A 15,148-nucleotide genomic window follows, 5' to 3' on the forward strand; every position below is an offset into this window, starting at 1 on the left:
AAAACCTCTTATGTCCAATAATCCAAATCGAGATTGTGAACACAACTTTGAATGAAATACATATTTGTGTTGGTATTTGATTGTATTTATATAAGAAGACATAAATAACATGCCATGTTATTTAACCCTAACCCTAACCCTATAATATCAAGAAGGCATACATTTTTATCACATGAGCATCCTTCGGTATGGTGAAACTATAAGTCTATCAGGGTCTGGTAAGTGATAATCTATGCAGCCTGTTAATTTGGTTACTTCAAAGCAGAGCAAAATAGTGCCAGGAGCGAAGAAAACAAACATGGGCTCACATGAGATAAGATTCCGCTCAGCAGTTTAAGGCTTGGCAAGGCGAGCAGTAGCAGAAATAACAAGTTCAATAATCTAACGTTACCTACACAGAGTAGTTATATCAATTAAGTGAAATTGGCTGAAGGGGTTTTTAGCTTCTATCCAAACCGGATCTTATTACACAATTACTAAATCGCTTCTCCCAAAATTGATGGGTCATTGAATTTGGAAAAAGGCAATATAACAACACAAAGGTCCTCCTCCAAAATGGTGTGAATGAGATCAAAGCCGTGTTTCAAAGGCAATTACGTTTATTTTGACAACTTTTAGTTTTGAATGCAGTGACTCACTGCATTATTAAAACCAGGGAGGAATTAAATTATCGCCTTCAGTGCTTTACTACTTTCATTTAGATAAACCGAAATCGTACTTCACAGCAGCTACCAAAACCCCCCCCCAAAAAAAGAAAAAAGAATCCACTCGCCACAAAACATACAAATATAACAATACATTGATATTGACATCAATGTCAATGTCAACAAAACAATAGATTCATGCACAAATATTCCGAAAGATATATAGTTTGATTGTAAGAGGACAGATCTATATGATCTAATTAATCCGTTTATTTACAACTTTAGCATCTTATTTGCCCCCAGGCTGAAATGTTGACAACCTGGAGAGTTATGCTAGCTGAAACTACCATAAACTCTCCAGCTTGACTAAAGCCTTCCAGAGGGTTTAGCCGGGTGGGAACATTCTCTCCCGGATTTAAACATGACTCCCTTGGTTTCGGGCCGGCCGGCGTGGTGTAGGTTAGCCCTGGGGCACCGACGGACCACTACGGGGCCGGCTGGCCGTCGGCGTGCGTCGGTATTAGAATAGCAGCTCGTCAGCAGCCTCCCACAACAATAAAACAGCAGCCGACAGACAGCTTAGCCCATCAGCACACTGCTAAATTACAGCCATCAGCACGGGCCCCCCACTGGATCTACACTCCCATCTCCGGCACCAGGAGAACAATCTGCAGAGTAATTAGCCTCCGCCAACATACAGTTACACGGAGAAGGAGGACGTTTGGCTTGATTAAATTATTAAACCACACAAACACAAAACAAAAGCCGCATCAAAGGAGGCGCCGCGCCTCTCCTTCAAAGCTCCTTGCTGTTTCCTAAATACAGAATACAGAGAATGTGTTCTCCCAGGCCGCTAGTTGGCATAATTAGCTGAATGAGTATGTGTGTGTCTTTGTGTCTTTGTTTGTGTGTGTGTGTGTGTGTGTGTGTGTGTGTGTGTGTGTGTGTGTGTGTGTGTGATGGTTTGTGTACTTATTTTGCAATGTTTGGACCCAGTCCCCCAATTGCTATCTAAACACAGACAACATGATGCCAGGGAAGATTCCCCTTTTCCAAGAAAGTACTACAAACACAAACACCAATGGAGGCCCCTCATGCCCCCAGCCTAACACGGCAAGCCATCGACATACACACACACATACACACACACACACACACACACAAATGCAAACACACACACACACACACACACACATGCACATGAACAACAATTATAAACACATCATGTAAATGTTTGAATACACTTTCCAATAGAAACACAACCAAAACCAAAGCAAACAAAAGCACCCACACACACACACACACACACACACACACACACACACACACACACACACACACACACACACACAAACAAACACACCCACAGACCTAGAACAAAAAAAACATCATGTAAATGTGTGAGTACACTTACACATGGACACACAACCAAAATCAAAACAAACAAACACACATTCACCCTTGATCCCATGCACTTATACACATCTGCACACACAACGGTGACACCTTAAACAATAACCTAATTATAACATTTTCATTCCCTCCCTCGTCCCCTACTCCCCCTCCCCTCCCAAACCCACAATTGTGCGAGTGTGGAAATGAATGGCGTCCCAGTAGAGGGCCGGCCTGGCATGAAAAGACCATTTGATTAGAACGGCAGTTGTTTCATTTGTGGCCCCGCAGATTGCAGAGGCCTTCCGTCCGCTGAGCGATCTGTGTTCATTATGGCGGCTGAAAGGACGATCCGCGTCATGACGCGGCAAGCGTCCTCTCACGCGGCCGGACTGCGGCATAACAAAAATGTAATCAGCTTTATCTTTGAGCAAGAATGTTACTTGGGGCGAGTGATCGACTTACTCTCAGCAATCTGAGATTATGATAATGGTTTTAAGTAGTAGTAGTAGTAGTAGTAGTAGTAGTAGTAGTTCATTTCATTTCATTTCGTCTTTATTTCGAACAAAAAGTAGTAGTAGTAGTGGAAATAGTAGTAGTAGTAGTAGCAGTAGTAGTAGTAGTATTAGTAGTAGTTAATTTCATTTCATTTCGTCTTTATTTTGAACAAAAAAAGTACATCAATAAGAAAAGCAAGTATGACACATCATACAAATACACATAACACAAAACAACAATAATTATAAATTGTCATAAACAATATTTATTAAATAAATGTAGTGTCTGTGTCCGAAAAGGAGTGAGAGGAAGCCGAAGCTTATGCATTCCCACCCCTTGTTCAACTGCTCGTAATTATCTGCAATGCATTTTACAGTTAGGTAGTAGTGATAGTAGTAGTAGTAGTAGTAGAGGCAGCACTTGAATGAAATATCCTTATGAAAATGCCTTCACTTTCATTTGCAAAAATGCAGGTTTGGTTGAAATCGTGAGTACATTTGAGCCTGTGTGTGCTCATCCCATGTGATTGTGTTCTTATCTTCATTGATTGGCTCTGTGTGAACTAGGTGTTTGTGTGTGTGTGCATGTTTCCCATGCATATGTACCAGAGCGCCTGTGTGTGTGTGTGTGTGCGTATCAGTGTACTGGTAAATGTATGTGTATTTATACATCCATCCAATCTAATCTCCGATGTGTGTGCAGAGCCCGGGCCACAGATGTAACGTTCTGTGAAGAGGAGCGGAGTCAGAGCGTGGGGGGGGGGATGGGCGTTGGCAGCCTCACACACACTGGGCAGCGGTATGGACGGACCACTGATGCATACGTCGCGCTGATGAGCAGACACACATCAACACATCCATCTCGCCGTGGCGGACGAGGCCGGTGAGACACACGGTTTGTTTCATGACCCGCTGAGCACACGTCTGAGCTCAGCCGCGAGGCATCAGATCACATCTCCGACGGCCGCACGGGTTTCGACCGCAGGATAATAAAAAAAAAAAAAAAAGTAATGGATATCGAGTTCCATAGATTTTTCTGTGTCCTGACTCTACATTGATCGCTAAGTAATAAAATATCCTGCAAAACGCGCGGATATATCAACAGAGAACAATGTGGAACTAATATGGATGGAACCATTCTGCAAGTGAAGACATAAGGATTAAGTCAACGTTATAAGTGAAGCGCCTGTGTACCTAAGCGGTACACCTGCTGAAGAAACCACACAGCTGAGAGCTGTATGGAAGCCTTCACTCTTTTAATAAAGACGAGCCAATGAGATTAATATAAAAACACTCTGTCTGCTTTATTTCAAAACATGCCCTTAGGCCTCGTGCCTCCTTTCTCCTTTCAAAGTGAATACAGCTAAAAATAAGGCAGTGGATTGTGATAAGGAACCTTGCGTCAGCGGAGATAACCCAGGGAAAACTCATTTTGCTATCAGAGAACAGTTTAAAAATGCATTGTGTGCCGTCGTCATTTCCTTTTGTCCGTGTCATTACCGAGCAATCTGGGGAGCATCTGCTTTTGACGGAGAAGAGGGATGCTCCGCGTCGACCTAACAGAACAAGGTCACGAGATACTCTCTGCCCCCTGACACAGCTGTCTCACAACTTGTGTGTCTTTCAAAAATGAAGCTCATGTCTTTTTGACACTTCCTCCTGCTGTGGTTTTAAACTAAAATGCCAAACTTTTATGGGCCTTGAATGTTTCTTTTTTCCACAGCTTGAAGTGAAAACGACAATCTCTCTTTTGGGCAACAGGGAAACCCTGGGAGATTGTGAAAGAGAACAGGCTCTGACTCCTCGGCTGGCGTCCCGTGCACATTGAGCACGGGACAGAGGCAGAGAGGAAGACGCAAAAGCAAATAGCCCACGCACAAAGTCCTCGAAGACATGCAGCGCAACGACAAACTGTCGACGCCATGCGTGTCTACGGGTTGAAGTGGAGACCCGGTAACACCTCCGTCAAAGTGTAGTCCTACAACCCCGCCCATCCCACCACCACCACCACCACCACAACCACCACCAGCGGCGGCAGCGGTCAGTTGACAGCAGCTCATCCCCCCCGCACCCGGCCTCGCGACGCCACTCCAGCTAGGATCAGCCCCCCGCCCGGGCTGTCAGACGTTGGCACTGGCGGTCACACTAGCAGTGCCACTCACCCTCCTCTGGATCACCAGAGGACATGGCAGCAGGGAGACGAGGGAGGAGGAGGAGGAGGAGGAGGAGGAGGAGGAGGAGAGGGAAAGAGGGCGGATGGGGGGGAGACGGATTTAATAAGACACCGGGCGGGGCAGAGTGGGGGGGGGGCTGGGATGGGAGTGGGTGGCGTGGTCCACGTCTACACCTATGGTCTCCCGTCAAAGATGATTCCCCGGTGTCACGGAGAGAAAAAAAAAAGGCGGGTGAAATGACGGTGTGTGTAAAAATAAATAAAAAAGGGAAGGAGGAGAGTGAGGCGAGTCAGATACGGCACCGGACGGCTTCCCTTCGCCCGGGACATTGTCCAGGACCGACGGAGCAGCCCGCTCTGATAAGAGCCTCCATTATGCAGCGCAGGGAGCAGGCAGCAGGGAGCAGGGAGCAGGCAGCAGGGAGCAGGCAGCAGGGAGCAGGGAGCAGGGAGCAGGGAGCAGGCAGCAGGGAGCAGGCAGCAGGGAGCAGGCAGCAGGCAGCAGGGAGCAGGCAGCAGGGAGCAGGCAGCAGGGAGCAGGGAGCAGGGAGCAGGCAGCAGGGAGCAGGGAGCAGGGAGCAGGGAGCAGGCAGCAGGCAGCAGGGAGCAGGGAGCAGGCAGCAGGGAGCAGGCAGCAGGGAGCAGGGAGCAGGGAGCAGGGAGCAGGGAGCAGGCAGCAGGCAGCAGGGAGCAGGGAGCAGGCAGCAGGGAGCAGGGAGCAGGCAGCAGGGAGCAGGGAGCAGGCAGCAGGGAGCAGGCAGCAGGGAGCAGGGAGCAGGGAGCAGGGAGCAGGGAGCAGGCAGCAGGCAGCAGGGAGCAGGGAGCAGGCAGCAGGGAGCAGGGAGCAGGCAGCAGGGAGCAGGGAGCAGGCAGCAGGCAGCAGGCAGCAGGCAGCAGGCAGCAGGAAGCAGGCAGCAGGAAGCAGTCAGCAGGGAGAGGTCTGACAGTGACGCCAGCCCAGCGCTGACGGTACGCAGTGCAACGTGCGGCTGCCTTCCGAGAAGTGCAGTCAAGACACTTCACCAGAGGGCTGGGCTGGGCGGGGAGGCAACGGACATGCGTTGCCTACACAAATGAGTCATTTCCTGTAAAGAGGACCGCGCCCGCTCCTCTTCTAATAACTTCCCTCCCCGCGTCGGTTTCCTTTTTTTTCTTTTTCTCTCCTCTGGAATAAAAAAAAAAAAGGGCAGAATCGATGCGGATCCAATACCCTGCTTTTCGGACAAGTCATGGACTTCAAAGGGCTTTATAGCCGTGTCTTTCTTCTGCGATCCGATCAGTCAATCTGTGTTTAATTCATCGTCTTGTCCTCTTCAGTGTTTTACTTCAGCTGTTTCTTATAAATGCTCATCTCCATGCATTAAAACTAGACAAGAAAAATATCCAACCGCTTCAAGTTCAATATGTAAATTAGACATTTGGAAAAGCATCACGGCAAAGATGACGTTTGAAGGCCTTTTAAAGCGCAATTAGACATTGTGACACGCTATATTTGCGTCATATAATGGACTCATTTATAAAAGCCCTTGCCCTAGCCTAATCATATTCCATACAGAATGCTGGGGCGCATAAATAAAGTGGCACCGGTTGATTAGCGTCACCGTGGCATAATGGCTGCCAGACAGAGATTTAACATCCTCATTTTAATGTTTAACTTAATGTGCCATCCAACCTATCCCTCACGACAGATTACATAACACTGCTGCCAATGAATTTCAATAGGTGAGTTGGCTGTGCCAAAGCGAGGATACCCCTTTAGGGATTCAAGGCGCCACACGGGCCATTCTGCCCGCTCGCTCGTCCTCTCCCCCTATTACAGAGAGTAACTGCCCCGCATTGTGCTTTCCTTGGACAAGTGAAGCTTGCAAATCACCCCTGCGGTAAGACGGCGGAGTTTGAAGGTGCTCGGTGTGAGGTTTTACTGCCTTGTCTTCTAAGAATGGCTCCCCGAAGGCCCCCTATGATAATAGCTCACTGTCGTGTCCTTCACGCACCCGGGCGTAGAGCAGCACGCCCCCGCGGCACAACACCACCACGCCACCGCGCGCACCGCGCGCCACACGACACCATGCAACGCGCCGTCACGCTTCAGGCAGACCCCCTCTCCAACCCCCCCCCACGACCACAACCACCCGGCCACGGTGGAATCACTGGGAGATGCGTGTGTGACAGTGAGTGAGCTGGGTGAGTAAGACCGGTGTAGTAGCATGTGGCAAGTAGCATGTAGCATGTAGCATGTAGGATGTTGGTGAACATTGTGGCAAACGGAAGGGAACAAAAAAGTCTGTTTCTTTCGTGAAAGGGAGCAGATTAACGAGATGGTGTAAAGGAAAGCATCCTTTTACCATTGTAGTAAAGTGAACTGCTTGTTTACAAATCAATGGCCCAGTCAGCATTAGCCTTTTTAACATTAGTAGCTCGGGAGCTCTGTGAGAGCAAATGAAACACTCCTGAGAGGAAATACGTTTAACTGACTTTGCGTGAATGCACCTCTGCTGGAAACATTTCCAATGGTTTCACGTTGGAGACGGTCCTAATGATCATTGCAATGACTATTTCTAATGATACTTTGTGCAGCTCTGAAAACTAGACCACTGGTCAAAGGTAACAACGTAGTTGGGAATCAAAGAGTGAAAGTGGCAGCAAGCTATTTGGCCGGAACTGAGCTTGAGTGGTCTGGGTAGACTATATTAATCCAAAACATTCAAAAAGGATAAAAACGAAATACATTCTTGGCTGAACAAAAAGGAACAATTCGAATTTTAGACAAAACAAGTCCACCTGCGAAATCCATACCCAGAGGCAATACATGGCTCCTTGGTGACTTTTGACCTCTGTCACCTTTAATTAAAATGCTCGCACAGCCTCACTCCGCCGTTAATCAAGTCAAACCGCGAAAAAGGACAGAGTTGAATTATCCTCCCTAATGCTCTATCAAAACTTAATCATAACACATTAACCTACAGCCGTATCCGACTGAACTTTACAAAGAACAAATCCACAATGACACCGCCGTTCCACAATGCACGAAACCACTTCCCGCTCGCGCTCCAGCCCGGAGCCGGGGCCCTGAAACCCCCCCGACCGAGAGCGCTGCGGACGGACGTCATGTTGCGTCACATGGTGCCAACCGCCGCAACCTAATTAACCAGCGTCGCTCCCGCCACACCGGGGGACAGATGGGCTTTGAGGTGAGTGAGTGGTTTGGGGAACACACACAAAAAAAATGAAAGACAGGCAAAAAAAAAAACAGGGGAGAGACATCCATCCATCCGTCCGGCCATCCATCATAACTGCCGCTACGGTGAAGCCAATTTCCACAAAGCTGCTAAGCTGATTGAGGCAGACCAAATCTGTTTCACCAGCTTACATTCCTTCAAAATGGCCATCTCACTTCCAATATCACAGGCTTTTTACAGTTCCCCCATTCCCCAGGCTCGGGCTGAGAGTTAGCAAGGCTTAGCTGGATGAAACACTTCAACAGCCCAGTTTTCCCCAGAAACCTGCTGATATCTCTATAGCGCAGCCTTTCCCTACATAGCTGCACTTAGTTGCTTTATTTACCCATGCCATTATTCCCTTATTTATTTCCCTATTATACATTGTGCGTTGTGTTTCTCCATGGTAACGGCGTCACGGACTGGAGGCGCGTAAAAACGAGATTCACAGCTGAGCGAACACGCGGCCATTTATTGCATATATACATAACTGTATATACAGAATAATACCCCCCTATCCGGAAAAACACAGCAACACAAACATGCCCGGGCTGCAGTTCTCCAGACCCCCTGGAGTAGATTAAATTCACACAAAGGCTCTTTGGAGAAGGAAATTGGACCGATACGCAATAGAAATAAGAAAAGAGCCTATGAGAGCCTTTGCAGGGAACTCAGGAGCGTGCGATGAAAATGGCTTTCCACCTGTTATTGTCACCTGTAGGGTTGCCCTTGTGCAGGCCGCGGCACATATTGTGTCCGAGTGTGTGCACACAGTTATCGCTTCATCCTTTTGTTTGTCCTTATTGTCTCTTACATCCCTCTCCCTCACTGTTTTCGAAGCTTGCACACTCTCTTTCCCATCACTCTCTCACTCACTCGCTCTCTCTATCTCTCTCACTGTCTTTCCATCCGTCTCTCTCTCATTCTTTCTCTCTATCTCTCTCCCTCTCTCTCTCTCCCTCACCCGCCCGCCCGCCCGCCTTCTTTTGCCACAACAGCAAATATCCTGTTGGCCCAGACTGCAGGCTGCTGCTGCTGGTTTATCTGGCCTCAGGATCGATCCGGCTCCTAGCTGAGGACTCCCATTCATCTCGGAGCCATAAAATGTGATTAGTGCTGACTACAGCACTGCAGGGAGATGGGCCGATAGCCCTGATAGCTCAGGCCAGGCGTGGGGCTGGGTCCACTGCAGGAGACAGCAACAACAGCATGCCGTGCATACATCCACACCCTGTCCGTTCTCATCCTCCTCATCCCTCACCGTAGCGTGTGCTTGTTTCTCACTCACATCGTCGCGTGTGTGTCCACTATCACACTTTGCCTATCTGTCTTTTCACCCAGCTTGCATGAGATGTACTGAAACACTAATAGACGCAGTTTTTTATCCTCATCCCCTCTGTGAATGGCACCCGGATGACAGAATGGCCAGAGAAGACAGTGATACAATCAGGGTGGATAAAACTCAATAGCCCCCGCCCCAGCCCCCCCTGATTGGCCACACCCACTGTTCCCACGCAAACAGTATCTCTGTGGCATGTGACTAGCTCCCCGGGCCAATCACAGGGATCTAAGCCGGCATGAGGCAGAAGCCAGCACAGAGACCGAGGTTGTAGATAAGAACTGTTTCTTTTCAAGGGGGAAATTATGTGCTTTCTTGATTGAATGTTGTGGACAACATTTTCTTGACTTTGGGGAAGAAACAATGATGTCGTATTGATATTGTCATGGATGAAAGAGCCTAACACATCAATATAGCTTGCGAAATCTTATGAGGCAGTACATATTGACAACAACATAAAAAATCCCTCATGGCACCTTTATGATTAATTTACCTCACTGTAATAAGCACATTTACATACTAGGATTGTATGGTAAATTAACATGACATTAAAATGACATTAAACTAACATTAAGAAAACCACAGAACACACAAGTGTCAAATAATATTGGTTATGGATTAAGAAGATTAATGGGGGGGGGGGAAATACACACAGAATTCTGAGCAGATATGTATGTGCACGTGGATACAGCTAATTACGATCCATATCGGATCCAAAATATATACAACATACATAGTTGTTTTCTCATTGAACTACTCATCCTTTGCAGGGAGAATTGTGAATGCCATGAGAGGCGGCTGACCTGTGTCTCGCGGACGTTCTCCACGGTGAAGTTGAACCAGACTCTGAAGCGTGGGTTGCAGGTGTCAGGGCGGATAAAAAGGTCGAACTCAAACTCACTGATGTAGTCGACTCGGCCAAGGTTACCTGCAGGGTAGAGGGAAGCAACGTTAGTGCCAGGCAACAGCTGTGGGTAGAACTGCAGGGGCATCTTCAGGGCATCTTCAGGGGGTTACAATAACATTCATGCCACCGGCACTGCTGCTTTCTACATTTCAGGAATGTGTTAAGTATTTTACTAGAGATTTGGACGCGGGACAGTAATGAAGCAAGCCTGCTAAGGTACTGGACTCCCGGCAGAGAGGTGCTTGGTTAAATCCCCATTGCCGCACCCTACCTGTCGACATCTCTGAGCAAGATACCAGGTCCTTAATGACCTCTATCCAAATTCACTGTCTTTTTTCAAATGTACACTTTTTGGACTAATGCAAAAATAAGAATAAATGTAATTAGACAGCTACTCTATAACAAACTTTACACAAAATAGCACATATTGAGATGTCAAGTCGCGTTAAGCCCCTGGCGGTTATTACCAGGCGCTGTCCTATCTCTCTGTGTATTGCCTGTAGGGGAACACAGCTGTACGGGCCCCCACAGAATGACAGAACAGTACTTCCATATTTGATAATGTGGATATATTCAGCTGATGTGCCAAGTCCTAATTAATCCAATGGGAACAGTCTCCCCTGCTTCCAAGAATCCTCGCTGTCTCTGAGATGACTTGGAGGTAGAGGATTACGCCACAAGCTTTGTGTTTCTTCTGATTTCTATCCAGACGTGTGCAGTCGTGCAATTAGTGATAGTTTGAATGACGGCGAAGGATCGGAGATGAAGAAAGGCCTCTTCGCGGTGGCGTAAGAGGAAAACAGCCAAAATAATGAATTATTACTGCATACTTAGGCAATTACTTTTGCCTAGATATTGCATTCAGCTCTTTTCAAGTACATATTTTTCCCCTTCTGCATGAGGAGTTTACAGTGGCAGGCAAAAAGACAAACAGCTCAGCAGCATCTCTTAACGTTGTCCGGACCGAGTGTTGTCCACCTAGTGACAGGTGGCAGAGTACACAAACGCAGAGTACACAAACACAGACACACACACAGACACAAACACACACACACACACACACATATGCGCAGATACTTACATACACGCAAATAAACTCTCTCTCAGGCACTTTTCCTTTTCACACATACAATAGATACATACACACATAAACAACACGCACACACACAAGCACACAGCTAATTATAGACAGATGGGCTAACCACCACACTGTCAGAGCAGATTCCTCTCCTTCTGCCATCTGAGGGACTTAATCCACCAGGCACCCCCCATCCTCCTGCACACACACACACACACACACACACATGCACACACACACACACACACACACACACACACACACACAATGCCATGCTGTGTTCTTCACAATTGAAGCTGCCCACAGAAGTGGCATCAAGCTACTTGCTGCTCATAAGAATACATGTATTACCCAGATCCCTGGAATAGACTACAACACAGTTTCCATCAAAGATCTTCATCTCATTTACATTCAGCACACACACACACACAAACACACGCACACGCAGGTATATGCAGTCTATTCTACGAAACATAAGTAGCCCATACACAAACATGCGTGTTGTGCTAGGGCCTGGGGATTGTGTTTACATTAGAATCCCTTCGGCTAAATGCGCTCATGTCGCCGGCGCTAATGGCGAGTGGCGTCTCATTCCAGCCCGCTGATGGCGAGATGGAATCCTTCTCAGCAGTCCGCCACTCTGACTGATTAGGAGACGCGGGGGGAGAGCCGGGGATGAAAATGCCACCGCAACAATTCATTCCCACGCTGGTGTGTGGACTTTAAGATAAGTCGTTCCAGCCCACCTAAAGGACATTAGGAGAGCAACAGCTGGCGGAGAGATCGACGAATACCTCCAGAGCTCTAGACAGGGGGACACAGAGGCGAGGCGCTCTCCGTTTGAGCAGACCCAGTGGCAAAGGTTGATGAATGACCTTTACTACTAAAGATCCACCATGTTGGGCGGAACAGGGGGTGAGTGTGTGTGGTTGTGTGTGTGTGTGTTTGTGTGTGTGTGTGTGTGTGTGCGTGTGTGTGTGTGTGTGTGTGTTTGTGTGTGTGTGTGTGTGCTTGTATGTCTACGTGTTGGTGTGCACACAATACATATCTAGCATATACTTGCGCACGCGGGACTTCGATAACAACCAAACATGCTTCCTTCATGTTCGTCTCCTTCCGTCCTTCCTTCCTCCACTTCCTCTCCTCTAAGCGGCTAATGTAATGGGGGGGGAGCAAAATAAAATCTATGACCCAGCTACCTCTAGTCTATATTCATGAGCCTTCCCAAGCAAAGCCACTCTTGTAGAACTCTGCATGTGGGTGCACTTGGCAGTGTTCTGTGGAAACACTGAATGAAAGCAAGAAAAAAATATCAAAGACACATCTGTTAAACAATCATGCATACTTATCAACACGCTCACATGGTACACAGACAGGCACACAAAGTAGCTGGCTGGCTGCGCGGTGGCAGGCAGGCAGGCAGGCAGGCAGGCGGACGGGCGGACAGGCAAACAGGGAATGGGCTGGCTGGCTGGCGGTACAATCCAGAGCCATTGAAAGCAAATAAAGGCCCGGCCCAGGCCAGACGCTGAACCGGCCCCAGCTGCGGCTAGCATTGAGTGAGAGATGAGATAGCGCCGCTCACGGAGCACCAGCTGCTCCACCAGCACTAGATGCATGTCAGGGAATCAATCATCCCTTGTGGCAAAATATCAGCCGTTAACATATTTAACACCGTAACCTTGATGAAGGCCTTGCGAAAGGTCAAAGCCCCAATAGACGTGTTGTGGGAAACGTAGCGGTATTTAATGCCACCTCCGTAGGAATTTCCGTTATGATTTAAGGCATTTGAGGGCTTTGTTGCAAATCAGTGGAGCGCGATATTTCTTTATTAGGAGTCTCCCAGCCTCGCTAAAGCAAACATACATCTTAAATTAAAGCTTAATGCTGAGCGCAGGTATCTTAAAGCTCATGAATCTGTCTCTCCCAGGGACATGGTTTTATTTGCAGTTAGAGAAATGCTGGGGTTATATTATCGGTGTATGATTGGTGGTTGGCTAATAACAACATTAAAGATACCCAGACCGAACAAAAAAACAAACAGGGCTTATTATTCAAACCGTGATAATAATTAGCATTTGTTTTTTTTTACAGCAAACGTATTTCTTCATACTAAATGAATCATTTTGTCTTTAACTTCCCAACTCCCCAAAAAAAACTGAACAAAGACGCAAATAATGACTTGGAGATTGCAATGATGAAGACAGACTGAGCACACAATGATTATACAAAATAAATGATAAGACATAAATTATTAAAACATAATTACCGTTCTCAAAGAGCACCCCTAAATACTAAAACCGTACCACAAGGACATTCAAAACCTTGGTAGGGGATTGCCAATTCTGATAGGCTTAAATTGGTGCCAGTCGATGTCACTAGCCACACAAGCCAAGGAGCTTACCCTGTACTGCTGTTGCTAATGCTGCAATAACCTGTAACATGGTTAATGAATGTAATTAATTCAGTGATAATTCTCCTTAACCCGAGGAGAAAAGCAACTTTTTTTGCAATAAGAAAAATAGTCCAAAAGGGCACATGGATATAGGCAGGTGCAACAGGAGGCTTAATGGTTGTCTGTCTTTCTGTCATGATGAACACTGCCCCAGCAGAGAAGCTAACAGCCGTGGGCAGCTGTGTTATAGAAACTGGCGCCGCGGGGCCTGAAGTGAGATATGGCTTCAGCCTCAAGGTTGTAATGTTCAGTCTGTGGAATAGCATGATGAAGATGACGGATTCCAGCACATTAGCATGAGCCCTCTTTTATTCCATACCATAGAGTCTAGCGTCTGACTGGCACGGAATGGTCAAAGGATGGTCTCGCTGTAATCCCAATACAAGGGATTTAAGATGCGATAGATAAAAAGAAAATAGTGACCATTAGTGTTAATCATGTTTTAAAGCAGTGAGGGATTTTGCTCACTGCTTTCACACTAGACTCCCTTCATTTGGGCTGCTAAATTATATCAACACCCATACAAAGGCTGATCCTTGTCTTGGAAAAATCTCTCAAAAGTGTGTGCATTAATGCTGCCTTCTTCAGTGCCGGTGTACTCAAAATATTATGCTAAGTAATATTCTTTGTCCTTGAAAGAAACTTAGCTTTCAGGAAATTTACAAATTGGCTTAAATTAACAGCTTATCCCTACTGATGAGGCAGCGAAGAAAGACGCTCTTCCTCTGGAAAAGAATTAAATAATGAAAATGCTGAACAAAATGAGCATCTCCCAGCATCTCCAGACACTTCTTACTTAACTGTCGAAACCAAACTGCCTTTTTCAGTTTATCTTTGTCCCTCAAGTTATGCAACACATCTTTTTTTTGTTAAATCACCATCAACATAAACATAAGTGAGAATAAGAATGAGAGAATAAATGAGAATACAATGTGCCTTATTAGACGTTGACCACAATGTCAAAGGGAAGCCATCATATACAGTGACTACATGTACATGTTGATTACCAAGAGAGTGAGAGACAGAGACAATGCAAATGGGAGTGATGGAGAGAGACAGAGAGCTAGAGAGGGTGAGCCAGTGAGGGTGAAAGAAAAAGAGATGGAAAGAGAGAAAAAGAGCGAGAGAATGAGAGATGGAGCGAGAGAGAAACAGAAATGGAGGGAGAGTGAGAGATGGAGAGAGAAAGAAAGAGAGAGAGAGAGAGAGAGAGAGAGAGACAGAGAGAGGAGGCAATAGGGGGGAAGAGCGAGAAGGGGAGAAGAGCAAGAGAGAAAGCAGAAGAACATGGCTAATGTAATCCCATTACAGAGGTACAAGAGGGAGCAGTCACAGTGCTCAGCCCACACAATGGGCAGGCCTGCAGCCTGTAGCTATGCGCTGGATGGATGCTTTCTGCCATGCAGATGGATCATCATACAGCACCAGCAGGGCTAGCTTCTCGC

At 46.9% G+C, this 15,148-nt stretch overlaps 1 protein-coding gene across 1 annotated transcript in view; it reads right to left on the reverse strand.

The window, feature by feature from the left end:
• Positions 1-15,148, reverse strand: part of agbl4 (AGBL carboxypeptidase 4) — a gene marked incomplete at both ends in the record, with an annotated part of 247,957 nt that overhangs the window by 219,004 nt on the left and 13,805 nt on the right. Inside the window, one exon of the mRNA XM_079740054.1 lies at positions 10,067-10,191. Coding sequence (XP_079596180.1) covers positions 10,067-10,191 — 125 coding nt within the window. The remainder of the gene's footprint in view (positions 1-10,066; positions 10,192-15,148) is intronic.

Source organism: Pollachius pollachius (genome assembly GCF_949987615.1).
Source record: "Pollachius pollachius genome assembly, chromosome: 7".
Taxonomy (NCBI): domain Eukaryota; kingdom Metazoa; phylum Chordata; class Actinopteri; order Gadiformes; family Gadidae; genus Pollachius; species Pollachius pollachius.